This window comes from Eulemur rufifrons, chromosome 19 (assembly GCF_041146395.1).
Source record: "Eulemur rufifrons isolate Redbay chromosome 19, OSU_ERuf_1, whole genome shotgun sequence".
Taxonomy (NCBI): domain Eukaryota; kingdom Metazoa; phylum Chordata; class Mammalia; order Primates; family Lemuridae; genus Eulemur; species Eulemur rufifrons.
Window position 1 is genome coordinate 67,186,983 of NC_091001.1, and position 27,797 is coordinate 67,214,779.

The 27,797-nt window shown below is 45.3% G+C and overlaps 1 protein-coding gene across 3 annotated transcripts; it reads right to left on the reverse strand.

The window, feature by feature from the left end:
• Positions 1–274: 274 nt before the first annotated feature.
• B3GNT2 (UDP-GlcNAc:betaGal beta-1,3-N-acetylglucosaminyltransferase 2) lies at positions 275–27,611 on the reverse strand. 3 transcript variants are annotated; one of them, XM_069495037.1, is made up of 2 exons: positions 27,573–27,611; positions 275–2,733 (listed from the first exon to the last, which is right to left on the reverse strand). In XM_069495037.1, the coding sequence occupies exon 2, from the start codon at positions 2,722–2,724 to the stop codon at positions 1,531–1,533; it is 1,194 nt and encodes a 397-aa protein (XP_069351138.1). In that variant the 5' UTR covers positions 2,725–2,733; positions 27,573–27,611; the 3' UTR covers positions 275–1,530. The 3 variants fall into 3 exon arrangements, with proteins under 3 accessions (XP_069351138.1, XP_069351136.1, XP_069351137.1); XM_069495035.1 differs by lacking the exon at positions 27,573–27,611 and adding an exon at positions 27,359–27,396; XM_069495036.1 differs by lacking the exon at positions 27,573–27,611 and adding an exon at positions 26,552–26,752.
• Positions 27,612–27,797: the final 186 nt, after the last annotated feature.

Below are 27,797 nucleotides of genomic sequence, written 5' to 3' on the forward strand. Positions count from 1 at the left end.
GAACCATTCTTTATATTCACTGAAAATGAAAGCATAAATAAATATTCACACTTCTCTTTAAAGATTCTAGTGGGAAAGCACTTTTGAGATTTCAAACGTAAAGACAGATGATCCACTGAGACAGAAAAAGTTGTAGTTCAATATTACTGTAATGGTTTCTGGGGGAAAAATGGCCTCTTCGGGGGAAATGTAATCCAATATAAGAAACAAAAAGATCATAGATTATTACACATAACAATTAAAAATACAGTGACTTTATTTCCACTTCCCAGTATCGCATCTGATAAGAACTGTCATCTTTATTAAACATAAAAATATTTCAAGAAAGCATGTTCCAAGATAGTACATATAAGCAATAGTTTGGCAGAATTTTATCAACTCTAGTAGTTCATACCCCCAAAAAACAAGTTTTAAAATTCAAAAATAACCACTTTATTTAACATGTTACACCTTAACATTTAAAATATCATGCTCTAGTTAAATATTTCAACAACGCTGTATACAAATAAAATATTACACAAAATATATTTAAGAAAATGTTTGGTCTTTGATCTGAACAATAAATAAAAACACAGGCACTTCTACACTGAGACAAGGAAGCAATCACTACTCAGAATAATTACCTTGTATAAGCAACATGTGAAAATATGGCAATAATAAAACCTGGAGTTTTAAACTGACAAGTCACTTATGAAAAGGTCTGCAACTTCAATCTTTTCACTCAAGTCAAAAGTTACACACACTTTCCTGGTCCACAGTGAAAATTCACAAACCCATTATGGTTGTCAGGGGCAATTCAATCTTCAGTTGGCCATTATGGAATCAGACTCATGATTTTCAAACGCTAAAATCAGATAACTATTATGATACCACCCAGCAAACCAAATACAAGAAAAATTAAACTCTCCTTCTTATTCTGACCATAAGACCACAAGATAAAGTAAATGAGTGTCACATAGTGATCCTCATTTTGCAAATTTAACTAATTAGATTAACACAAGAAAATACTGTTGGGGTGGCAGAAAAATTCCACAGAAGTCAATTTTCTAGACAATTTAAAAAATTTGTCCAAATCTCATGAAAATAAATGTATTTCCATTTCACAAAAACCACTGAATCATGTATAACAAATTCTTTGTAGTCAGTAAGTTTATAAACATGTGAATTACAGATAAATCAGTCATGATAATGGGAAGTAGGAATAGTAACATATAGAAGGGCAAAATAAAAATAACTTAAAATGGTCAAATTCTAGAAACTTGTATCAGGTGAGAAGGGGGGACACAATGACCACAAGCCAGTAGAAAAGGATCAAAACCCATAGTCCTGCCACTATAATCCATAAAATATTATCATTTTCTGCTTTCCTTCTTCACAAAAGTACCAGATTGAAGGGTTTAGAGGTCCTCAAATGGATACTACTTATAAAGGCAATTTTGAAGGTTTAACATAGAAATTACCCTAAATGTGAGAACCCAACATGGGACTATTCAAAATATGCCTTTCTATGCAAAATTTAGTATGTATATCTTAGCAATTTAAATGAGCACTTTGCAATCGAGACCAAATATCAATCATCTCTTGAGGTTTTCTACTGTGTACTAACATCAGATCTACATAGGAACAAATGTTATTCTTGTTTTTCTCCTCGATATCAAATGTCTTGAAGCCTTTGTGTTTCTCTGGAACGAGGCCGAGTTTCTGAAGGCACATTCCAGTATATACGTCATCGATGGGGTAGAGGTGGACCCGGTCGGTGACATTGTACAGCCTCAGGGCCAGGTGGCCTGAGTAGAGGAATCCCCCTCCCCCCGCATAGGGTGGGTAGACACCAGAGTAAACAATTTCCGGGATGTAGTACTTCAGTTTCTTATCCCGGTGGGGTCCAGCATTGTGGATCACATCACCTATGAACAGATCTTTGGCTTTGTTCTTGGATAAGCTATTCAAGTAATTCAGGATGTGATGGGTGTTCACAAACACATCGTCATCGCCCTTGAAGACGAACTCAGCGTCTGGACAGGAAGTACTCACCCACCTGAGAAACAGCACTTCCTTCAGAGACAAGTTGAAGAAAGTGTCTCTGTAGCTCCACATAAGAATGTCTTGGTGCTTCTCACTCTCAAATTTCAGCATATCTGAAAGGTCGGGGTGGTTGTCTTCCGGAGGAGTCTGGCCCAGCAAGAAGACGCGCACCACAGTCTGGTTCCCCGCGTTGGTCTCTCTGCCCCAGGATTCCCGGATCGCCTGTCTTCTGGCAAAATGTGCAGTGAGGGACTTAATTGCCAGCAATAAGAATGGTTTCTTTGCACACTTATGCGGCTGATCTATAAGCAGTGAATAGTTGCGGCATCTCAAATACAGCAGAAAGTCTTTAAATCTGTCCGGCAGATTGTTAAAACCTGTAACGACTGACGTGACCCTCTGGTCAGGTTCACAATAATTCAGATGGCTTATGTTGGAAAAACCATATCCTTCCCCTGTCTGGTTGGCCAACATGCTCAGGATGGGATTGTACTGCTTGTTCAGCTTTTCTTGTTCTCTGTTCCAGTATGCCTGGGGAGGATTAGATATCTTCCAGAACTTCTCTTTGGGTATTATTACTTCCCCTTTTCCATTTTTTTCTTGGCTACCGCTTTTGGAGACTTCCATAATCAAATAAATGAAGACATTTGCCATCATCAGGATACCCAACAATTTTATTCTTCGACGTCCAACACTCATTTCTCATATCTGGAATAAAAGGGGCGAGTATGACATTAATTAGATAATTATTAATTTGTACTTGCACATACATTTTGATTTACTTTACTTGCTTCTTTGTCTCCCCTGGAATATCGGTTCAGAGCACAGGCTCTAGACTTGCACTGCCTAGGCTCAAATTCTGGCCCTTCCTTTCTAGCTTTGTGACCTTGGGCAAGTGGTATAACTTATGTCTCAGCTTCTCCATCTATAAAATGGGGATAATAACCCATTTCATAGGATGGTTGTGAGGAATCTATGATTTTCTATGGAAAGCTTTTAAGATAGGGCCTGGCCCATAGCAAGCACTATGTAAGTGATTAACATTGCTGCTGTTGTTTTAGACATGTATTTACATTTTCCATGTCTTTCACTCCAAGTTTCTATTCTATTTCATTTTTTAAAAAAAATCTGGTCCCAATCCTGAATTATTTTCCAACCTGCCATTTTACAGATAAATAAACTGAGGCAGAGAGATTAATGTTTGCCCAGGGATGCAAGGCTAGGAAGTAGAGGAGATAATAGCCACACTGCATGTTCACAGAGATAAAATGAAAGGAAGACTCATGACGGCTTTATCCCAATAGCCAAATACTGAGAACAACCCAAATATTATCAACAGGAGAACAGATTATCAAATTGTGGCCTACTCATACAATGGAATATCCCTTGGCAATAAAAAAGAAAACTACTGTTATGAGCAACATTATATTGTGAGTGAAAACCAGATCCAAAATTTCATTTATATTAACTTGAAGAACTAATCTAGGCCCTGGAAATCTGAAAGTGATGGAGATGGGGGTTTGGAGAGGGGCAGGACGAACCTTCTTGGGGTAAAGAAATGTACTGTATGAGGCTTCATGAGTGTGTATCAAACTGTATACTTAAGACCTCTATTGTTTGTAGCAAAAAGGAAAAGAGAAATGCAAATGACATTCTAGTAATATCAAAGGATTTCAGGCTGTGGGCAACAGGAGAACAAGGGAAGAGTAATGAAATGGTTTGCTGGGGATAACCCCAAGGTTCTAACACTATAGGCATGAATGATCTGCATAAGAACAAACATTTAGACAAGCTGGACATTAAAAGGCAGCCCAAAAAGTAGAATGGCAACACACTATAAAGAGCTGTAAGGATTTCTTATCAAGTTATTCTAAAACTGAGAATTTACCCTTAGGTATTATTACATTTATTCCCATTTTATACCTAAGGAGGCATATATTTGAAGAAGGATGGGCAGAGCTAGAATCCCAGCCCAGGCAAGAGATTCCAAGGCTACCATGTCAAATGGTAGACACCTTTCTCCAACCTCTAAAACAAAGCTGTGTGACTATTGTAATCAAGAGTAATATTTACTGTTTTTCTTAAGCAAAACCACATGTGGTCAATACTTTTTTAATAGAAGAGGATTTTTAAGTTCACCAGGTTCTAATAAATAGTCACAAGGTAGAAAAATACCTGTCCTGTTCAGAGTGCTGTGAAACTACTACATGTTAGTCCACATTAGATCAATAGGAATTCACAAGATATTTGGTGTCTCTTAAAATGTACTCTAGATCTTCATCTAGTTGCTTATATTTAGTACTGCTAAACAGCTCCAGATATGAACATGTAAGTAAAAGGGTTTTGTTTTTGTTTTAAAACCAGCCCCTACCCTATAACCCAACTTCCCAAAGCCTTTGCACATTTAGAGAGCATGGCAGATGAGAAAGATATGTAGGTGCTCTTGGCTCACCCAAATAAGCAGGCTCCCATCACCACACCATTCCTGCCCTAACTCCCCAGTCACTACCCACCCCCACCCCTAGAGAATTCCACCACTCAGCCAGCAGGAAAGAACAATCTTCTTAAAATTCCTCCCAAAGAAGGAAACCACAAGACACTTCTTACTCCTTTTTTTTTTTTTTAATTTAATTCTTAATTATTTTTAAAGACAGGTTCTCAACATGTTGCCCATGCTTGTCTTGAACTCCTGAGCTTAAGTAAGTAATCCTCCCTTCTCTGCCCCCGCCCCCCCCAGTACTTGGGACTGAAGGCACGTGCCACCATGCCTGGCTTCCTACTCCTAATTATGGTTTTAAAGTGCCCCAAGTCACACAGCCTGAATAAGTCCACACCTAAATCCCGGGTCCACACCCTCCTTAGGTTAGCTCCTATCAAATGAGCTTCTGAGTAAATCTTATGAGCTCACAAAAGGTCTGAGTCCGGTACATCTTTGGCAACCTAAACCACTTTGCTAAGGGCCTAATTTTCAAGGGCAAGGGAATCCAAATGGACAATTAGAATGTATGTGCAGGGGTATCTGATGCAGATAAAGAATTAGTCATCTTTTTAGAAAATAAATCACAAATACATTTAAACTTTTTTTTTGACTTCCAGATTTGAGACAAAATACTAAAAAAAAAAAAAAAAAAAAAAATTGGTTCTCTCTAAATTGGGACAACTCTCCACAATGCTAAAATAGTATTTGACCCAGTACTGCCAATCTCTAGGTCTTGGGCACTTCCTAGGCTGAAAGAAGGGCAACAAGGACAAGTATGAGGATGAATGGAGAAAAACTACAACGAGGAAAAAGATTTGGAAAGGTACTCAGGAAAAAAACAGTACATGCTATGAACAGCTAATACCTGGCAAAATTTCAACTCAGTAAAGGAATTTAGACACCAATAGACTATTCCCAAAATTTCTAGAGTGAAAGAAGACAGCTTAAGGAAGAAAAACAGAAGCACGATATTCTACATAGGTGGTTATGAACTTTCAGAGCTACTTCTCTTAGGAAATGACATAGGGTGAATAATATGTAAAAATGACTCCAGATAAATTAACAAGTTAAGTATCCAAGTTATGGCAGAGGCCATGGATATCTGGAATCCAGCCATAACCATTTGAAGTTTCTATCAGGGAAAGCAGGGGTTAAGTAATTTGCCTGAATATTACATAAGAGTTAAGTAACAAAGCTGAGATGAGACAGCAGCCTTTTGGCTCACAATCCAGGGCTCTTTGGATCTCTTCTGTTTTATACAACGCACAACCACGGTCTGGTAACCTGGTCCAGGTCAACAACGAAGTTCTCAAGGGCTGGCTCAAGACTGAAAAGCCAGCCCTTGAGACTTTCATGGCACATTGGATAGTTACCAAGGGTCTCCAAAGAAAGGGAAATGGGAGCATCTACAAGCTCCCTGCCCCCTTCACAAGGTGGGCCAGGCTTTCTTGTAAGAGTTCAGATTCCCAAAGGCTCAGTTTAGGGGCACTCTTCCCATTACTTGCTAAAGGGTATTTCTTTCAAACCAACCTGAGGAGGAAAGGTGGAAAAACCAAGATTCTCAAGTGTACATTTCTGAAGGTTAAATGTCATCTTTCACTTGTGACCTGGGCACGGTCTCTTGCATGAGAACTCAGCTTCTGGCAGACTCTTATAACAAGCCGAAGTTCATGGATGGGAGGATAAAGCAATGACCCCCATAAAAATATCTGTGGGAAATAGCTCTCTAAATAGCTGACTAAATATTCCCATTGCAGACAGAAAACCCAATTCCGTGTCCTTTTTTGAGCAGGAAGTTACATTGCTTAAGAAGAATTTGAGTAAGAAAACCTACCCCAAAGCTGGGGAAGACGTTATAAAATCTCACTTGAGAAATCCAGAATTTTTATTGTGACAGAAATAGGAGGAAAATCACATATACAAAGAACAACCTTAGCTTTTTACCTTGTTCCCAGCAGGGATAGAACAGTTTTGAAACTTCTAGAACACTTCGGCTGATTTTGTTTGCTGAACGAAATTAAAATATTTAGAAAGACAATACGACAGAAAATATGTTAGCTGAAAATAGATTACAAAATAGTACAGACGATGCTGAAACTATGTGAAAATCCAGATAAAATACCACACAGAAACAAAGCTGGTTTCCTCCGGCGGGGGGGGGGGGGGGATGAGAGGCTGTTTTACATTCTTTAATGCTGCCCAACCCCCCTTCCCTCTGAGCAGCCTCTGTGCACACCACCTGGCAGAGGAGCACAGCGTGTCGCCTGACGCCGGCTCCCCTTCTCTGCCTGTGCCAGGCGGCAGCCCAGACTCTGTACCACTCTATTGGACTCCTGCAGTGTTGCACAGACGCTCTGGCACGACAGCCATCCCTAGATCACCTGCACACTTTCCCTCGTGCCCATGCCATTTCTTAGAAAGGGCTCCTAAATATAGCAGTGAAATATGAACACATCTGCTTTATTTTAATAAATATGTGTCAGGCACCAGCAATCCTAAGAGGCAGATACTCTAAACGTCCCCTCTTCATTTTGCAGATGGGGAAATTGAGGCATGGGAGGGCTGACTGAACTTGCCCAGGGTCACACAGCAGGTAAGTGGCAGAGCCAGGATTCAAGCTCAACCAATACGGCTCCACAGCCTGGGTTTTAAACCCTCATGCAAGTGAACGCTGCTGTACAGGGTTATGCCTGAGGGCAGTGAAGGGACGCTGGTCTTATTTTCAGTGGTTAATCTTCTTAAAGATTTGAGAGTTACCAAGAGTCTCCAAAGAAAGGGAAAATTCAAAAGCTTTACATTTATACATTTTAACCCACAAAACTACCATGAGTGAAAAACCAGATATGTGAGGCAGAGTGGTATCATAAGTAACATTTACTACTTTGCAGGCCAAGCTCCAGACAAAATGCAGCCCCCATGCAATGAGGAAAATGAGAAAAATGAGGCTTCCAGAGCCCCAGCTTCCTAGCCAGTTAGGGATGGAGTCAGGATTCGGGACCAGGCAGTCTGGTCCCAGACTCTGCTACTTACTACTGCATTGGAACATGGGGAAAGATTACCAAATTGTAAAAACAGATGGTGACTCACAAAGACTTTCTCTGTGACCCTGAGGAAGCCAATTTCCCAAGACCTTAGTTTTTTAACCAAGAGGCTGTTTTTATTTTTTCCTCGCATACAAAATCATGGTTTTCAAAGACGTCAATTTTTCTATTGTCCCACCATTCCATTAATCAGAAGCCATGATCCCCGCCAGGCACAGTGGCTCAAGCCTGTAATCCAATCCTAGCACTGGGAGGCCAAGACGGGAAGGATCCCTTGAGTTCAGGAGTTCGAGTCCAGTCTGAGCAAGAGACCCCATCTCTACTAAAAATAGAAAAAATTAGCTGGGTATAGTGGTACGTGCCTATAGTCCCAGCTACTTGGGAGGCTGAGGCAGGATGATCGCTGGAGCCCAGGAGTTTGAGGTTACCGTGAGGCAGGCTGACACCATGGCACTCTAGCCTGGGTGACACAGCCAGACTCTGTCTCAAAAAAAAAAAAGAAGCCACGACACCTCTTCCCCCATCCAGATGAGATGACCAACACTACTACACTCAGTTGGTTCAACTCTAGCCAAAGCAAAGGGCTTCAACATCTACTTAGCCTGTATAGGCTTAATTTTCTTAGGACTCTAAAATAATGAAACAATTGCAATATTTCATTCATGGACACTAGACTGGGAGCCACTAAACTGGATGATCCTAAAAGGTTCACCCAGTTCTGAGAGCTCTATGAGCACTGAAGAATAAAGCGCTGGCCAGAACCAGAAGACATCTGAATGTGGTCAGTGCAGCCATCGGCAGCCATGAGGACTCTCATTCTCACACAACTGAGGCGGCACTGACCTCCCCACCAAGGAGCTCAAGCAAATAGGAAGTGGCCCAACAGTAGCTCACCAGGGACAGAGCCAGCAATGCACCCAAGGCAGACCTAAAACCTGTGCAGAGACTGCCCTGAACTCTCCCCCAGTACCAAGGTTAAGGGTGAAGGAAAGGCAGGACCTTACTGTAATCATGAGATAAAATGACCAGTCACCCCCACCCAGAGATGAAGAGGCTGGAAATCCAAGCTTCAGATTTGACCCCAGAAGAGTCCAAGTTAGCAGCCTCCTTGTCTTGGGGGCAGGAGGGGAGGGTGCTTCCAGCTCGCTATCCTGCTCAAACGACACACAAATCCTCAGAAAAGGAGCCAAGCCTCCTGCCACATCATGAGGGCGGAAGAGCGTGTTCACACTACCCCTTGCTCTTCCCCACCCCTAGGAGCCTGGCGAGAGTCATTTATCTAAGCCCTCACCTCCTAGGCAGTCCCATCTGTTGCCTGGTCCTTGCCAGCCCTTTCCAGGTTCTGCTCAGATAAACAGAGACAGTGTGCAGCTAAGTGGTTCTGGGGGAGAGAACAGCACTCCCGGCACTCACAGCAGATGGTGGGGTGGTGACAAGGCTGTGAGTGGAGCAGCTCAGTGGGACCAGAAGAGCTGGGTCACACCTAGAGCTTGTTCCTTGATGGGGCAAGAGGCCTGGCCTGGATTCTTGCCAGGGCTAGGGCAGGGGAGCCCCAGGCTACCGCCCACCCCTGCCCCTCACCAAGAGGCTGGCACTAAGCTGCCGAGATGTGTCTGACAATTTGGTTCCTAGTCATTAGTTTACCCTCAATGTTCAAAATCAAAAGGGAAAAGTACTTTTAATGAATCTATTCACCTACACATCCGCACAGGCAACACTCTAGATCAAAGTGTCTGGCAGAACATGGTCTGGTCTCCATTGATCACGACTCCCCCAAAGCCCAGTGTGGATGACCTTCCCACACGAAAAATACAATGAACCACTAAATGCATTCTTCAAATAAATACATACAGAACTTTCACACAAAAGGCGGGGAGGAAGAAATGACAACAGAGAATTAACCTTTCCAGAGGCCATCTTGCTCCACCTATAGTAAAACTGACAAGGATTTTAGGTCCTCAGTGGAAAGATCACATAATTTAAAAACACAGCTGGCAGATGTTTGAAGACGGAGATGTCCCAGATCCATGTTTTCTGTTTGGAAAACCAGTCTGGCACCTAGAGTCAAAAAGACCAGAGTTAAATTCTGGTTATGCTACCTACTAGCTTTGTGGCCTTAGGCAAATTACCTTACTTCTCTGAGCCTGTTTCCCCCTCTGTAAAATGAGGATGATATAACCTACCCCACCAGTTTGTTGTCTACCACGCAATGGGCATCGGGCATTTAACAATTCACCTTCGGGGGCTTCTGTTTCCTCCACCAAACACTAAACGAAAGCGCATTTTTCAAGTTTTGTCTTTCATTGCCTCTTTAATAAGTTTTCTCTCTACAAAATCATCCATCCACGGCCATAAACATCACCTCCAAAAAGAGGGCTCACAGGTCAACCCATCTAACCCTAGATACTGCTTCTAAATGCCTTGTTGGATAAAGTTCCCAGGCACCTAGGTGCATACCTTAGCATAAACTTGAATTGCTAATTCTCCCTGCTCTGCACATTCAGCCAGGTCTTGTGTCTCCACCTCCATAACGTGACCTGTACCTTCTCCTCACCTCTCCTCTACTCCACTCAGGCTCTGCCTCTGGCTACCAATTTCCCACTATGCTCCCCAACACGCCTTACTTTCCAAGCTAACCAGTCTTCAGTTCCCTGTACATACCTTCCCTGCTCGTGCTGTTCCCCGAGTCTGCTCAGACCACCAGCAAGACTCTACTCCTCCCTTAAAGCCCAGCTCTAGCTCTGTGTTTGTGTTGTCTGTTCTATTCCCAGAGGTGGGGGCTCAGGGCCTCTTCACCTCTTCTAAGAGATCTGCCCATGGATATGCCCCAGCCTAAACACCAGCCCCACCTCCCAGGAGTTAGGGTAGTCTCTCCTGGTCAGGTCAGCTTATGCCTGGGCATCCTCCACAACCAAGGTCTTCACATTGTACCACCACCACCCACCAGGACATGGTACCTGAAAATCACCCAGCATTTGCTGAAGGAACAGATATTTTGGTCATCTGGTCAAGTTCACTGAACATGGTGAGTGTTCAGAGAAACTAGGATTAATTAAATATACATATTCTTTCTCCAAAGAGATGACACTGGGAAATCACTTACATGTGTGCTACTAAATTATTTAATACACGTACACATTTATATAAATCCTTCTCACTTTATTGAGTACTAAAGGACAACAGGAAAAACTTAAAGGATTCTCTAGAGTTGGGGGAGACAGGAGTTTTGGAAGTAGTGAGCCCATGTTAGGCTGGGGGTGGGAATTACAGCCAAGCTCTCATTTCCCAGGGGACCCCAGACCCACCAAAGGCAACACACCCGTGGGCGTGCTCCGAGTGAGCATCCCGTGTGCAGGATGCTGGTGTGTGGGGTTCAGCAGTGCTTCCAGGTGAGGGCTCCATCCCCGCTCTGCAGCAGACCCAAGCCTCCCCTCCTCCACCCTATCCCAAAATAGGGTGCTCCAGCTCTAGCAATTGTTACCTACATGACAGTAGAGGAACACAGCGAGCATGCCTAAAGGGTCCTTAGTACAGATTTGTGACCTGAGGTAGGACAATGATTTCAGAAAAGAAATGCCATAATGCAGGCAGTCCCTTCCCAAGGAGCTTAATGAATTTTGGAAGCCCTTGGTTAAGAGCCTGCACATGGCTCGGAAAATGTTTCCACTCCAGCCTCTAGGATCTACCTACAAGCGAGGGTAATCCGGCAGGCTCCTGGAGAGCCCTCAGAGAAATCGCTAGCCTTCTCTCAGATTCATCCTTCTGCTCATTTAGGTGAGCTGCACAGGATGTTTTCCAGTCTGGGTCCAACCAGACAGTAATTTAAGCAAGAAAGTTTAATACAAAGACTATGGTATTGAGTGACTATAAAGATGGAATAAGAATCTAAATGATGCCTTGAGACAGATGAAAAGTACCCCAAAAAGGACAAATTTGGAAGTGGGGGTTCCAGGGTTTGCTGAAGAAGGTATGGATGGCAGAAAAGTTCCTGGGTACCCAGGCCAGAGATGGTCCAGTTGTCAGGAAAGCAGGGATAATTCTCTGCGGTGCAAGTGAGCAAGGCTGGAGGGTGGACAGGTGGGCAGGAGTGCAGAAGGAAAGGAGGGCACACAGAGGTAGTCACCAGGTAGTGCTAAAACCCAAAACTGAAGAGGCCTCCCCTTGTAGGAGCTTAGCATATCAATGTACGACCTGGACTAGAGCAGCTCAGGGCTGTGCTCAGGACAAAGATCAGGTGGCCAGCTCGCTAGATGGCCAGCACCATGGGGCTCTGGGGTACATACATATGAGTTAGGAAGAGGGTGAAGGCAGTAGTGACCCAGGATGGGCATGGCCTGCTATCTCAGGCTCCCAGGCCCACTATTGCTGCCAGAGCCAGAGAAAGCAGAATAGCAAGTGCTGGAGAGTTGTTCCCTACATGAATCTAGGAGTACAGGACAAACAACAAGTTCTCTCTAGGAGCCCAAAATCACACATACACAGACACCAGGAACCAAGAAGGAAAGTCCCTTCCCTTTACAACCTCTTTCTGGAAGTCCTCTTCAGAGATCTCAAATCACAGAGAGCAAAGGAAAAATATGTGAAGGGCCCAGACCCATTTTCAGAGATCAGGCAACATAGGGTGAATTTGGAGCTGAGAGGCAATACTTGAAAACTGGCATGAGCTGTAGGTCTCTATATCATCAACCCAAAAGTCTTCTCTAATGACAAACATTTTTATTTCAAGTCTGGATTTGGGAGAAAAGGGTATGAAACATGAGTCCTCTATCCTGGATTGGCAGAGAGGCAATAAATACACGGCAGTTCTTTAGTCAACTCCAGGGGATGAGGCAGGACCTGAGTGGGGCTTGCAACAGGGCAGGTTTCAGAAATGTGGGGAGAAGCACGGCAGGTAAGAGATGGGGTGGGGACACAGAGTGTCTGCAGCTGAGATCCATATAGCCAGTTCTCAGACAGATGGGTTCTGAGGCCACACTGGAAAGTAGGTAGGAGCTGGTGGGGCCCTCTGCTTCTCCGCTAGGAAGAGGATGAACTGTGCTGACGTCTAACTTGACAAATGATGCTGCTACATAGATTGTAGGAATGTGTTTTCTTTTTTTTTAAGTAACTTTTTTTTTTGAGACAGAGTCTCACTCTGTTGCCCTGGCTAGAGTGAGTGCCATGGCGTCAGCCTAGCTCACAGCAACCTGGAACTCCTTGGCTTAAGCGATCCTACTGCCTCAGCCTCCCGAGTAGCTGGGACTACAGGCATGCGCCACCATGCCCGGCTAATTTTTTCTATATATTTTTAATTGTCCAGCTAATTTCTTTCTATTTTTAGTAGAGATGGGGTCTCGCTCTTGCTCAGCTGGTCTCGAACTCCTGAGCTCAAACGATCCTCCCACCTCGGCCTCCCAGAGTGCTAGGATTACAGGCGTGAGCCACCACGCCTGGCCCTGGAATGTGTTTTCTTTTACATCCCCTCTATTTAAAAAAGAAAACTCACTATGTCACACAGGAATATGAAATAAGGGGAAAAGGAAGAACTCCAAATTAGACGTCCATGGCAATTACAAATATAGTTGGCTTTTGCATTCACTGAGATTTAATTTTTATAACGCAGATTCAGTTCACACTGGAGAAAGAGCATGACCTGAATGGTTTGTCTTCTATCATCCAATCTCTAACACATCTCTGACAGAATACGGGTGTATCTGGTCTGTCTTACCAATTGCTAACCAATGGGCATATGAGTTGTTTCGGATTTTCCCTATCATCAAAAAAAAAAAAAAAAAAAAAGCAATAAACAACTTCCTATGCGTGTCTTTTTCATCATCTAATTGTTTCCTTTAGAAAAATTACAAGGGAACACAATCTTTTAAAGTCATTTAGCATAGAATCAAGTTATTCCCCTCGCCCTCATCCTAAACCTTCCCTATCAAAAAGAAAGGCCAGACTGATTTGTCTTCTCATTATTATCCAAGAACCTGAAGTCATCCACACTGACAATGGACACTGTCCTTCTTTTTAATCTTTAACACAAAAGAACACCTCCCTGTTTTAATTGACACTGTCTTTTCATACGCTTCCTTCCTAATTTTCCTACTCTCCCCGCCCTTTGCCCATTTTTCTATGTCGGGATGTTCTCATCTCATTTAATCTTCACAAAAAGCTTAAAAACATGAAGCAATTAGTTTGAGGTCACAGAGCTAATCCCAGTGGAGCCAGTGTCTGGACTTTGGACCCAAGCTCAAGTCTAAGCTCTTATACTTTCTACCACACAACACTGTAGCTCAAAGAGGATTTCAAGAATCCCCAAATAAGGCTGCACTTTGTAAAGATAATCAAGGAACTGAAATCATTACATTTGTGGATACCCAGGGAAAATGTAAACAATTCCAAGGAAAGCCATGGGAATTGAGATTATTTTGTAAAATCAGTAAAATAGACAGGCTGGGCGTGGTGGCTCAACGCCTGTAATCCTAGCACTCTGGGAGGCTGTGGCAGGAGGATCCTTTGAGCTCAGGAGTCCGAGACCAGCCTGAGCAAGAGCGAGACTCCGGGTCTCTACTAAAAATAGAAAGAAATTAGCTGGACAACTAAAAATATATAGAAAAAATTAGTCGGGCATGGTGGTGCATGCCTATAGTCCCAGCTACTTGGGAGGCTGAGGCAGGAGGATCGCTTGAGCCCAGGAGTCTGAGGTTGCTGTGAGCCAGGCTGATGCCACAGAACTCTAGCCTGGGCAACAGAGTGAGACTCTGTCTTAAAAAAAAAAAAAAAAAAGGAATAAGACAAAGTGGCCAGCTGCGAACCACCCACTGGTTTAAGGTGTCCAGAGGTCCCGGTCTAGTAACACAGGGCAGAATCCGTACCTTGGGCAGAATCCCCTGTGTTTTGTGATTCATGAGTTAGTTTTGGTTAGTTAGTTATCCATACTAAAGAATGAGAGGTTGGCTGCACCCCAGGCACAAACGCATCCAGGCAAAACCTTTTGTCAGAACTGTCTACACACAGAGCAATTCTGCCTCTAGCACCACAGCCTGAGGCAGGGGAGCCCAGCACAGCCCTACAACCAGGTCACAGAGGAACAGCCAGCCTGCTTGTGACAGAACCAGCATTAGCCACCAACTGTGCCATCCCACCCTTTTACTTGTTTTTACAACAACGTGCACAGGCATTCCACACACAGAGCATATCCCAATTTCATGGCCAGAAAAAAGCTGTAAGAATTTCTTTTCCAGGGCCTTATAAATCATCTACTCCAACTGTCTCATTAACAGGCGAGGAGACCAAGGCACAGGGAGACAGAGCCTTGCCTGCGGCCACCCACAGGTTAGGATGAGGCCAGCAGTTCACCAGTGAGAATTATTAGTAACAAGTCTTGTTCTCACAGTCCATAGCTTCAATTCTGGCCCATCAACATAAAAAACAAAAAGCCAGCCTAAGAGCGAGACCCCATCTCTACAAAAAATAGAAAAATTAGCTGGGCGTGGTGGTGCATGCCTGTGGTCCCCGCTACTTCAGAGGCTGAGGGAGGAGGATCACCTTAGCCCAGGAGTTTGAGGTTGCAGTGAGCTATAATGACTCCACTGCACTCTAGCCCAGGTGACAGAGCAAGACCTGTCTCAAAAGAACAAAAAACCAAAAGAGCCAACTGCCCCAGCACCTCCACTTCCCCTTATTTCCCCCTTGTTGTTGTAACACGTCACCCACATTTATCTGACTTACCACATTGTGTGATAACAGCTCTGACACACCCACAGGCGTCTGGACAGACAGAGCCATGCTCACTTCTGTATCTCTAGGTCTGCCACTCAACACACAATACATGTGAGGACAAGAAGGTCGTAAAAGAGGAGAGGCAGCAAGTGAACCAGGACCTAACTAAGGGAAATTTTTATTCCTTGATCTTTTTTGATCAAGCGTCTTTAACACTGCTCTAAACAAGTCCTTCTTAGATACCTTCACACATGGGCCCTCATTTCCAGCCCTTCCCTGCCCCCCACACAGAGTGCCCCTCCCTGGTCCCTGACTATCGACCAGTCCTGGCCACTCCTCTCCGCAAGGTCAGAAGCCTTTTCTAGATCCTGAGCTCTCCCCTCAACGCCTCAGCCTCACTCGTCAGGCAGCATTACCTGGTATCAATTCAACGCAGTACATCACCTAGAAACATCTCTCAGGAAACAGTCACATACAATTAAATAAATCTATAAACAAACACAGGCCCAAGGGATGGGAGGAGGGGAGGAAGAAGGCAATTAAAAATTAATAAAAATGCACAAGCATAAATTACACTACTGGACTAGAAACAGAATCCCATTACATAAACTAAGTTATCAAACTGACCTTGTATAAATGTTTCTGGAAATAAGTAGGCCAGCAGCCCTGGCTTGGCAATCTTGGTGTGCAGAGATGGGGAGGGGGTAATTTGGTATCCATTATGTGGGATACTCTTTGTCTATAAACACATATACAGAAAAGCTAGTGAAGTCACTTAAGAAAAAAATATTTTCACATAGGCATTGGAAAAGTGATTACTGTCCTTTTATATAGTAAAATGCATCAAAAATCCAATGAATGACCAATTAACAAAATTAAAAGTTGACTCCCCTCAAACACTTAAGATTGGCTTTCAAAACTATACTTCATTCCCCACGACTTAGTTCCACAGTCTGTGATAACTGACCACAAACAGAGGCAGAAATTTTAAATTTTAAAACAAGCACTTTAAAGTTAAGCACTTGGGCAACCAAATTCAGTCCATTTTCCCTGGCATAAAGAATCATCTGCATCACTTCCAAGAGGTACTTTACAGACAAACCCTTCCAAAACAACCACTATCCTTCCAATTCTACTAAATTATATTTGGCAATTCTCGTCCTCCATGAACTGTAGAGTTTGAGAGCATCTCCCAACATTTCCCTGCAATACAAACGTTTACATCTGTCTCCCTTCCAAAATAAAAATATACCCTCCAAAAACCAGGAAAGCATTGTTTGAAAATGTTGCAAACTAGGGACATTACCTTTTGTAACTTCAATAAATATTTAAAATTATGGCAATGACATTCATTGTGTTTATTTTAATTTAACAAATTGCCTTGGGAAGTTTCAATTTCTTAGTTGTCAGGATAAAGGTTTCCAGTGACACATTTTCTTAAAAGAGACCGTGCCCCTGGTTCTAGTAAAGGGGACATCGAAGGGCGTAAGGTAGCACAGCCTCAGACTTCAGGACGCCTCAACTTACCCAGCTGGAGTCTCTTGGAGCAGCAGCCTTGAGAGAGCTGCCTGACGCACTCTGCTAAAAACAGGCAGGAAGTTCTACAGAATTAGCATGTGCAGAGATTTTTAAAATAACATCGTATTAAGGGGAATCCACAGGCAGGCTGGACAATAGTATGACACTTCGGGGGAGGGAAAAAAGACAAGAAATGAAGAAATGGGATGAAGGCATCAGGAACACTCCTCCTAATAAGTCAAATTAAGCACGGCACAACTAGTCCCTACCCACTCCCTGAGGGCTTGTCCGTGTGCCAGGAAGTGTGCCAAGAGCCCACCTGGATACACAGTCCTGTGAAGTGGTGACTGAGGTTCCCAGAGAGTGGAGGGAGGGGACACAGGAACTGGGAACCCAGATGGGCTGCCCCAGCATGGAGCAGCATGGCTGGCATGGCCGGACAGAGGGCAGGTGGGCACCCTAAACACTCTTACACAGCCCTGGCCCTAGATCCTGGCATGCCACCCTCAAAACCCCCACCACCTTCAGGCCTCCTGGACACTAGCACCCCTTAAGACACCTGCTGTCTTCCCCACTATACCTTTGGTCAGACTGGCTTCTCCCAGCCTTAAATGTCCCTTCCCTTGCTTCTCAATCCTACCCCCATCCTTGAAGGTCCAGGTTCAAATCCTGCCTCCTCCCCCTCCACAAGGACAGCCTCAGTTCCCCAGCATACTGTATTTCATCCTCTCCTCCTAGCACTCAGGATCTCCCAATGATGTCCAAGGGCTGAAAGCCCCCCACAGAATCCCAGCCTCCCAGGCCAGCCCACTCCTCACACACATCGAGGATCCAATTAAACTGGGGTCCCCGGGGACGATGCCTCTTCTCCAGGGTCAGAGCCCATCCTCATCTCAGAAGATAGCTCTCCTAGTGACATGTGACCCTAGGGTGGCAACTTCAGAACAGGGTACCAAGCAAGCACAATGGCTCTCCCTCTCCCCAGCTCCCACCTCCGAGATTCCTTTCCTGCCTCTCTCCATTTTTCAAATGTTAAATTCCAAGTTACTGAGAGGTATGTGAAGACTGTTTTTTTAAGTTGTTCTTTAAAATATCAAAATAAATCATATAGATTTAGAATACACATCCTCAAAACAGTAACATTTTGGCCTTTTATCCAAATGTTCTCTTAAAGGGTAGGGATCATTGGAGCATTCAACTAAAACTCATGTTTAAGTATTCAAAGAAGAGGTGAAATAGTAACATAGCTTTCTCTGGCCACGTTCCAAGAAAAATCTGTGTTGCCAAAATAAAAGAGAACATGTTGTTTGTTCAATATTTGGGCACACTACGGAACAGCTTAGAAACTGGGCCTCTCCTACCGAGCACTTCAAATCACCCCAATTTTAAGCATGTCCATGCATATTGCCTTCACCTGCGGTGGCTACGCCCCACAGTCACAGCTTCCAACGTCCTCCTGGGTCTGTTTCTCACTCTCCCTGGGGACCCGATCCGCTCCCTTCACTGATGGCTCCCACACCTGTGGTCTCGTGTGACCCCCTCTCCTGCTCTGGACAGTGCCTACAGCCCCCTCGTCAAGAGTGGGGCAGGCATGAAAAAGAGATGTCATCACACTGAAACTGCCGTGGCTACCTGGGGCCACAGGATATCATTCTGCTTGTTTAAAATTTTCCATAATAAAGAGTTCTTTTTCTTTTTTTTAAATCCATCCGAACCTTGAGGAACAAAAATTCAAAAGAGAGAAACATCCAGTTAAAAATAGGAGTATTCATGAGAGATATTTTAAGTTCATCTGAAGAAAATAATTCCTTATGTGGTAAACGGAGAGAAGAAAAATAAAATGGCTGCATCTCATTTAAAGAAAAAACCCACATACGTTCCTTGTAAACACGCTTCAAATACAGCCATAAAATAATAAACGTAAAAATACATCCTTAGTTCCAAATGCCAACTATTTAGAACAGATGGCATTTGCAACAAACCCACTTTGACCCTTTCAATATTAGACAAATATATTTGATTCCAAAAACACCAGGCTTCCCAGCGAACGATCTAGAGCCAGATCTGAAGGATTTGGGTTCCCCAACTCCCAAAAAAACTCCCCCACACAGATTGTGTTACTCTCTGATCAGGACTCAAAAAAGCAGCACTTGGATGGTAAGTGTTTTTCAAAGAAAATAAGCAATAAAAAATTTTTTTCTGAATCACAAATAATAAGCTGTGGCAAGTTTATAGTCCATAGAAATATCTTACTAGAGTGTTAACACCCTCATATTCAAGATTTCAATGGATTCAAACAATAAACATGTGAAGTTGAAGTTGGCTGTGCAGGTTTTATCCCATTTTGCAGAGGGGTGGGAAACAGAAGCTAAATGGGTTGCCATGGTTACAAAGATATTTGATGTCAGCTCTGGGACCAAAACCTACTTGTCCAAGTTCTCCACATCAGCCAGGCCCCAGGCCCCCACCCCCTATGACACCCTTTTCACAAACAGTGATCCCCATGTCTCCCCCACCTCAAAGCTCTCTCTTCCAGTGGCCCTAGGCACGGGCTCTTCCTGAGGCCCCTTTGTTCCGCCTTGACTTTCCCAATTCCCTTCACCTCCCAGAGTCAAGAGTCTTTGCCCTCTCCTGACTCCACAGGCACCTAACACCACTGGCCACCACCTCTGTGCCCACCCCAAGTTCAGGATTCCACCCCCGCCCCATCCCCCAGTTCTCTTGCATCTTGGCAGCCTGTGTTCCTGGCCCCATCCCCCAAAATGGGCCTCTCCACAGTTCTGGGCCAACGTCTATTGCTGGGTCTTCCCTCACCCCACACTCCTGTCCCCAGACCCTCTTAGATACAGACTCCAATATCCTACATGCTAAAAGTGCCCCAGCATACCTTTGTCTGTAGCTGCCTCCTCCACATCTCCCTAAATTTGCTTACAAATCCCATCGCACCATGAGTCTTTTTATCCCTCTTACCTCTTTCAAATAAAACACACACACATCTCAATCCTGTGCCACCCTGGCCCTGGGTTGGGCCCTCAGTTCCCACCCCCGTCACCAAGACTACTGGTGGCCTAACTCAACAAATTGATATCAAACACCTACTTAAACCAAGCAGTGTTTAAAACAGGCAATGAAGAATAAAGTTGTGGTCGACTGTACCAGGTTAAGCGCTTGGATGAAATAGGAAGCACAGGATGGGCATAAGGAAAGGCTGCTTTGAGCAGGTGAGCAGAGAAAGCCTCTCTTCTCCCAGAGAGAAGGGGTGGAGGGTCACTGCTGCCAGTGCCACCCGGCCAGTGCGGCTGGAGTGAAACACGGGGAGAAGGGAGGCATGAGAGGAAGGCAGTCACCACAGTCCTGGTGGGTGACACAGAACTTTGGTTTTACTCTGAGGGAGCCACTAAAGGATACCTCCAGCTTCCTTCTGAGAACAGACTGTGGAGTACACAGACGGGAGGCAGAGAGCAGAGGACTGTAAAATGGCCCAGGCCCATGAGACACGCCTCATGTATCACTCCCAAGCTCATCTTCCTCATCGCAAGCCTGATCAGGACTTGTCACCATACGCTCTCCACCGCAACAAGATTCAATGCCCTGCCCCTACTACCTCCCTAGCTATTAAGTGCCCCGTCTCTGCATGGTCGCTGAGGCTGCAGTGTGCTCCATTACCCCCTCCTAAGCACCCAGCACTCCAAACCCACAAGATCACTTGCTCTTTCCCTCGAGAGACTTCTATAAGCCTTTGTGTTGTATCCTCTATTTTCTCAGCCTGCAACCCCTTGACCACATCCACCTTCCCTTCTCTGCCCCTAAAATGTTATTTATTCATCCTTCAAGGCTAAGCCCAAAGGCCACCCCTGCTTAGGAAGAAGCCTTTCTTGGCTGTCCCCACAATGTGCGATTTGCTTACGGCTCTACTAGAGCACTCTCACCAGTCCCTGGCGGTCTCCACCAGTCTGCCAATGGAGGGTCAGAACTATGCCTGACCTATATATGAATACACCCAGGGCGAGTTCCATGCTAGGCATACACTGAGTGCTCAATCAATGTATGCTGACTAAGTGAATAAATTGCCCATTTCAGATAACATCTTGAGGTCTTACTGGAGGAGGAAGATTCAAAGACAGGTTTTCCCTCTCAGCTACTGTAATCTGGAGGCCTGGGGCCCTCTGATGTAGCCTCCAGGGAGAGTGTGCCCAACACTCCTGACACAGGCACAGCCACAAGTAGGAGCCAGAGCGTGGACAGATTTGAATCTAGGCCTTCAAAGACTCTTGCTCTCTCTGCCAGGCATCTCCAAGCAGGCCCATACACAGTTTTAAACGTGCCTAAAGTGTTGGCAATGTGTTTTTCCTAAGGCCATTCTAGAAGAGCACAAATGCAGAAAAGAGCACTTTGAAGGATCCAAATCAAGTTAACTGCAGTTACAGCATTAAGAGATAGCGGGGTTAATTTTATTTTCCTTTACCTTGAGTATTTTTTCTAAATAAACATAAGAAAAGTCAGAAAGGATGGCAAAGAACCACACAAGTTATATTTAAAGAATGGGTCCAAAAATAAAAGATATCAAACAAATGCATACACTAGGGACATAAGACCGTTAAATATATAATACCACTTCTAGAGTAAGATTACAAAAGTTAAAAACATTTTAAATGGCTTGTCTAAAGCATGCAATTAAAAGAACTGGCCCTGTGCTTTCACTTCAGAAATAATTATTTCACAAAACACAAAGCAGTAAATGTTCTGAGCATCTTAAGCACTTACTGATGACTCAACTAAACTCTTCCATGAGCTTCACATCAAACGTAAACCAGCTCTCATCAATGTACCCAAGCTCACATCACACAAGTGACCCAACAGCTCTGAATGAGACATTTCAATGACTGTCATTAGAGACAAAATGTCAATTAAAAGTAATAGGGGATCAACTATCAACAAATAATACATCTTATTTAAGTAAAATGCTATATCAACAAAGTGTTGAATCAATAAAAATTTGTCTTCTAACTTAATAAAAGACTTAAAAGACTTTTATAATGAAAAAAACTAAAAACACAGAATAGTGGCTTTAGTTATCACCTTTTTAAAAAAATAAAAGACGGAAGAAGAAACTGCACATTAGGCATAGTGCTAGGTATTTTAGGTTTATTATTTACATTAATTTTCCCAGCAAATCTGAGATAGGGCTTTATCTTCCCCATTTCACAAATGAGAAAACAGGCTCAGAGAGGTTAAGTACCTTGTCTATAGTCACACAGTAAGTGGCAAGAATAGAACTTAAGTCTGTTTCACAAACCTCTACAAACTGTATGATTCTGTGATTCCACTTATATGAAGTTCAAGGACAGGCAAAATCACATATCACATCTATGATGATGTAAGTAAGAGTAACAGGTCCTTCTAGGGGGTGGATATTGACTAGAAAGGGGCACAGGAACCTTCTGTTGTATTGAAAATGTTTTACTTCTTGATCTAGCACACTTAATATTAGCACTTCATTCATTTTACTGTTTGCTATACCTCAAATTAAAAAAAATTCTCCTCTCACAGTTTCCAAGTTCATGCTCTTAATCACTAAACCACCACATGGCCACTGTGACCGAATCTAGCCACACCCTAGAATTGATTACCTTGGATTATCAGTTTTTTCGAACATTCTGGTAAGCAACTGACATCTGAACAATAAGCCTGTTTTAAAATGCCACAAACTGAAAAGTAGAAAAGTATTAATTTCCTGGCTACTGAGAATTTTCCCTCTGTAGCCACATCAGAATTAAAAAAAAAAAAAAATCTTAACCCTGTTAGAAGGGAACGTTTATAGACACACAGAGAATAATGTGTAATATAGTTCTTAAAGTTGTAAAAATACCTAACGCTAAAATTACACAAAATATTTCAAGATATATATTAGACTTTATCAACAATGCTGATTCTCAAAAGAAGTTTTAATTCTGTCACAAAAATTAAGATTAAGCAAGACGACACAGCTGGTGGGCAAAGGGCAAAAATCTTATGGTAGGGGTGACACGCAATGAGTGCAAAATCTCAACTCTGAAAGTCATAACAAATAGAAAACTCAGTACAAATTAACTTTTCTCCAGCAGTAAAGTAATTGTGCTACATATGCCCTAATAACAAATTCTCCATCAAGTAACAAGTTCTTCTGGCTGAAGCTTTGTTCAGACTGGCAAAGCCTCATCACCAGTGGGTGATGATGAAATCATTACATCAATTCTCTCAAAGCCTTACCCCACACATACACGCACCTCTTATTCCAACAGTAATTGCCTCCCCAGAGAGAGGAATTTATTCATCCCACAATTTGGAGACATATTTGGCAAGTACCTAGTAACAGTAATCCCACCTTAGAGGGTGGAGAAAAAGAGCTGGATCACACCTGTTGGGTATATGTGCTGTCTTCTTTCTTGACTACGTGCTTTCGATTATGCAGCCAGGAAACATTTACCACTTCCCGAGCCTAGTTTAATTCACGTTTTAACCTTCTGTACACACCAAAAATACCAGGCAATTGAATGAAATGACTTTTAGTTTCCCCTGGGCATTTACATAAAAGACCAAAAGGCCTTTATGAGAATTTTTCAGTATTGGTAAGACATGTACCATCATCCGGTGTGTTGCAATAGGTTACATAACCAAATATTATTCTAGTTGCAAGATCTCAATGTTTATAAAAGTAACCATAGGCATTTATTAATTTTTAAAGTCTTAAGACTGTCCAATAAAACTGTCAAAAAACCTAAATAGAGTCAAATATTGTATCCACTAAGCAAATTAGAAAGAATGAAAACACTGACCCAGGATGTCAAGAATAGAGTGCTTCAGGCACATGCACAGCCATGGGTCAGCATCCCTAAATTGTGGTTTTCAAAAAACCCACCATGGCTGGAAAACATTAAAAGCTATGTTTCAAAATTTCTTTGAGAAACAAAGGATTCACCTTTTCTCTTATCTCTGCATCAGCTGAAAAAGCCCCCATACATTTCTCTGCAGAGCATCTCAGCTTTATACTAACAGTGCATCATGTAAAGTAAAATGATTATTTTTCTGGATCCTCATTTATTTCCCAATGTAACCTTTCAAACAAAAATACACACACATTTGAACAGTACAGTGAGAATGAACCATGAAGTTATCAATTCCACTTTCCTATTTTTAGCATAACTTTATTAGAACCAGGAAAATCTAAATTGTGATTTTTGTTTAAAACAAGGAAATTTTCAAAACTGCAAACTATCTATATACTCAGCCCTCCATCAGATGCCCAGAAAAAAACCAATTCATAATTTTTTTTACAAGCAAATTATGTTTATTTTCCTCAAAAAGCGACCTCATTCTTTAGATTTTAAAAACCTGCTATCTGCATCTGCCCAATTTAGCTGACTTCAGTCTCAGACAGACAAATCTGAAGGGTTGCCATGTGGTTACTGTTTTTGGTAAGGGGAAGTTGGTGCTAGGAGGAACTTCTACATTGATTATAGCAATGACCATCACTTTTTAAGCACTTCTTAACCCCTGTGGTGCAGTGCTAGGAGTTTGGCAAACATTCTATTTGTCCTCAGAAACAATCTTGTAGAGCAGACACTACCATCCCCAAAACCAGATACAGAAAATGAGGCTAAGATAAAAAAATAACTTGCCCAAGGTTAACTTGCCCGTTCAATAAACAGCATGTGGCAAAATCAAGACTATTGAATGGTGAGGGTGGGAACTTGGTAAATTGTGTGGAGAATTAGGCCTTTCATCATACATGTGCCATCTGCACAAAAAACTAAATGAGGAGCGCCCAGCCTTTGTTGTAGGGAGAATCCCAAAAGAAAAAGCAATATTCCAGGTCAGGCGCGGTGGCTCACACCTGTAATCCTAGCACTCCGGGAGGCTGCAGTTCGAGACCAGTCTGAGCAAGAGGTGGAGACCCCATCTCTACAAAAAAATTGGAAAAACTAGCCGGGTGTGGTGATGCGCTCTGCTCCGGTAGTCCCAGCTACTCTCAGGAGGCTGAGGCAGGAGGATCGCTTCAGCCCGGGAGTTTGAGGTTGCCGTGAGCTACGATGACGCCACTGCATTCTACCCTGGGCAGCAGAGCAACACCCAAATCCAAAACTGAAAAAGTAGCTTCAAATAGATCTAATGATAAACACATTTGTAAACGCCGGCCAGGGTGGAAAAGGTTTACTCAAATTACTCAGAGTTCCATGGGGCTCCTGCACTTCTCTTAAAATCTAATCTGGTTTAACAGCGCATGGGCTCTGTGTAAAACTCTCCCAAATTCCACCACGCTTAATAACCTCTATTCAAAAGAAACAGAAGCGGCGGCTAGGACAGTGGGAAGTGACCGTCCTGCCCTGTCTGTCCTCCCTCCGGGTCAGCTGTCAGTCAGATCCGCTTGGGCGCGACTAGGAGCCGGCACCCGCAGGGGAGCCCCCGACTGGGCTCCGCTCGGTCCCCGCCTTTCTAGTCCCAGTGCCGGCCCTGTTGGCCACCTCGTTAACCATCTCATAACTCCAGAAGCACAAATAGTTACACTGGAAGAATTTGTTGTAACAAGTAGAAGCCCACATTCACCACTGGCTTCGCAATCTGATATCTACGGCTAGGCTCCAATAAAGGTAGGGCAGAAGAATATGGTTTAATTAACTGTTCTAAACAACCGTTCCACGAAGTTGAAGTGATTGAGGCGGCCACGGGAGCTGGGGGAGCAGAGACAGACAAACCACCCCTACGTTTAGACAGGACAGAGCCTCCTCGCCAACCCAAGTTATAAATGTACATATTATTTTTAAAGATGAGCTTTCACGCCGTGACACTTGTGGGGAGTCTCTCGACTGCTCCTCCACTTGATAGGGAGACAGGGAGTTCTGCAGCTCCCCAAGCTGAGCGTAAAACATCTTGGCCTGGAAATTAACAAGGTGACTCGGTTTTATTGCCTCCAGAAGGGTCCGCCTGCCTTCCAGCGGCAGCCACCCGACCGCGCCCGCAGCCCCCGCAGGGCCCCCACGCCCACCTTCGCACGAGGTGTCTTGCAGAGACCGGCTCCAGGCGCTCCCTGGCCCGGCAGCACCCCACCCCAGCCCCCACCCCCACGACTCGGGCAAGCAGCCTGGTTAATCATTCAACGCGGGCGGCGTGGAATATTTTTTTAGAGGTCAAAGCGAAAGGTTCTCCCTAAGTTTCGCAGAAACCAGTCTTTAGGGACCCGGAGGTAGCAATGGCAAGCGGTTGGGGGTGGGGAGCGGCTGCCGGCGGCTGTTTGGCTCACAAAACACCTGATTCCCCCATGCGGCACAGGAGACCGGCGCAGTGCGAGGGTGGGGTGCGGGGGTGCGAGCGAGAAATCACTCACGGCCCCCTCCCCACCATGCCCGTGGGCCCCAGATGAGGAGGCCTGGCCCCAGACGCCCCTTTCCAAAGCCTGCATCACCCCAGTGCGGGATCCCCCGGAAGCTGGGGTACAGCGGGGAGGGGGAGATGTCCCCGGGCCCCGGGGGTGGGTGTGGAATGGGGCAAGAGGCTTTACTCTGGGGTAAGGACGGTGGCGGGGACGGGGGGAAGGTGGGGGAGGCTGAGATGCGGCAGGCACCTAGGGACGGTTTCCTCCACCGGGGCGCCGGTACGAAGCCGGAACCGGAGAGGAAGCGGGTGTGGGGAAAGAGGGGGTTCAGTGGGTGGAGGAGCGGGGAGGCGGAGAGGGCAGGCTGACTGGGCGGGGGGCAGGGGAGAAGAAAGTGGGGAGGGAGGCGGCGGGGGTGCCCACACGCCAGGGCCCTACCTTGTCCAGGGGCAGTTCCAGCTCGGCGGGGCGGGGGCAGGGGCGGGAGATCGCGGCCGCATCCACGTCCCGGCCGCTCCGCGCGGCTCAGCCCGGCGACCGCCGCCGCTCACGCCCCATGCGCGGCGCCCGGGATGGGCGCCCCGGCGGTGTCGGCGGCGGGGACGGCTCCGGCTCGACTCGCCTCCCGCACTTGTTGCCGCCGTGTCCGCCGCGCCTGGCTCCGGGCTCCGGGCTCCGGCTCTCGGCGCCGCCGCCGCCTCGGGGCGTCTGCCCCGACCCTGCCCCCGCCCGGCGCGCCAATCAGGCCTGGCACCGCCCCTCGCGTCACCGCCCCACGCCCCAAGTTTTGGGAAGGCTCAGTTCCCGCGAGTTGGGTAGTCGGCTCTCAGGACCCGCCTAGACTCGCGCTCCCCGCGGCTTCTTGGGACCCTCGGCCCCCACGCACACACCTGGAAAGCAAAGGGTTAAGCTGGGGAAAGGGGAACGCTAGGAAGTAGACCCCCCGGAAAAGCAGGGCAGCTCGAAACTCCAAAAAACTATTCAAACTCAGGTCTAACCTAAATCCCTCCAGCTGCACTTGGCCCCTAGTGCAGTCCGTCCGATGCTAGGGGCCTAAGTACGTCGCCTGGCGAGGACTCGAGTGACCTTTTCTGGCAGGAGCCAGTTTGCGAGTGGATGTAGACCGACACCGGCCGCCTCTCAAGTGCTGGGGCCGGTGAGGAATGGTTCCACCGGGGGACGTGGAGGAGGGTTTAAATCAGGGCCATAGTGGGACCTGACCTTTGCTCCCTGCCCGCCCAGTACCTGCGGCCACCTCGTAAGTGTGCAAGCCTAGGGTGCCCTGCTTGGCACTGCCACCGGATCCTCAGCTTTACGAAGCCATCCAAGACATTTCGGGAAGGGTGGAGTCGTTAGTTCCCGTAGTGTCATACAGACGGGTTTCCTCGAGGTCCCATGCCCCTCTCAGGAAGCCGGAAATGCAAATCCCGTGCTGGGGTCCAAGGGGCAAGGCGGATACCTAGGCGCGGCCTAAACGTCTGGACTCTGAGCGCTGCCCTCCCGCCACTGCTGGCTCCGCCGGCACGGTGGGCCTCGGTGCCAACCACGTCCCAGGACCACCGACGCGCCCTCCTAGCCCAGCGTTCCCGCGGGCTCGCCAGAGCACTGCGTTCCAAGGTGAGTCCCAGCCGCACTTAACACAGCTTTGGGGCACACAGGTAAGCCCGGCGCGACGGGGTGAAGC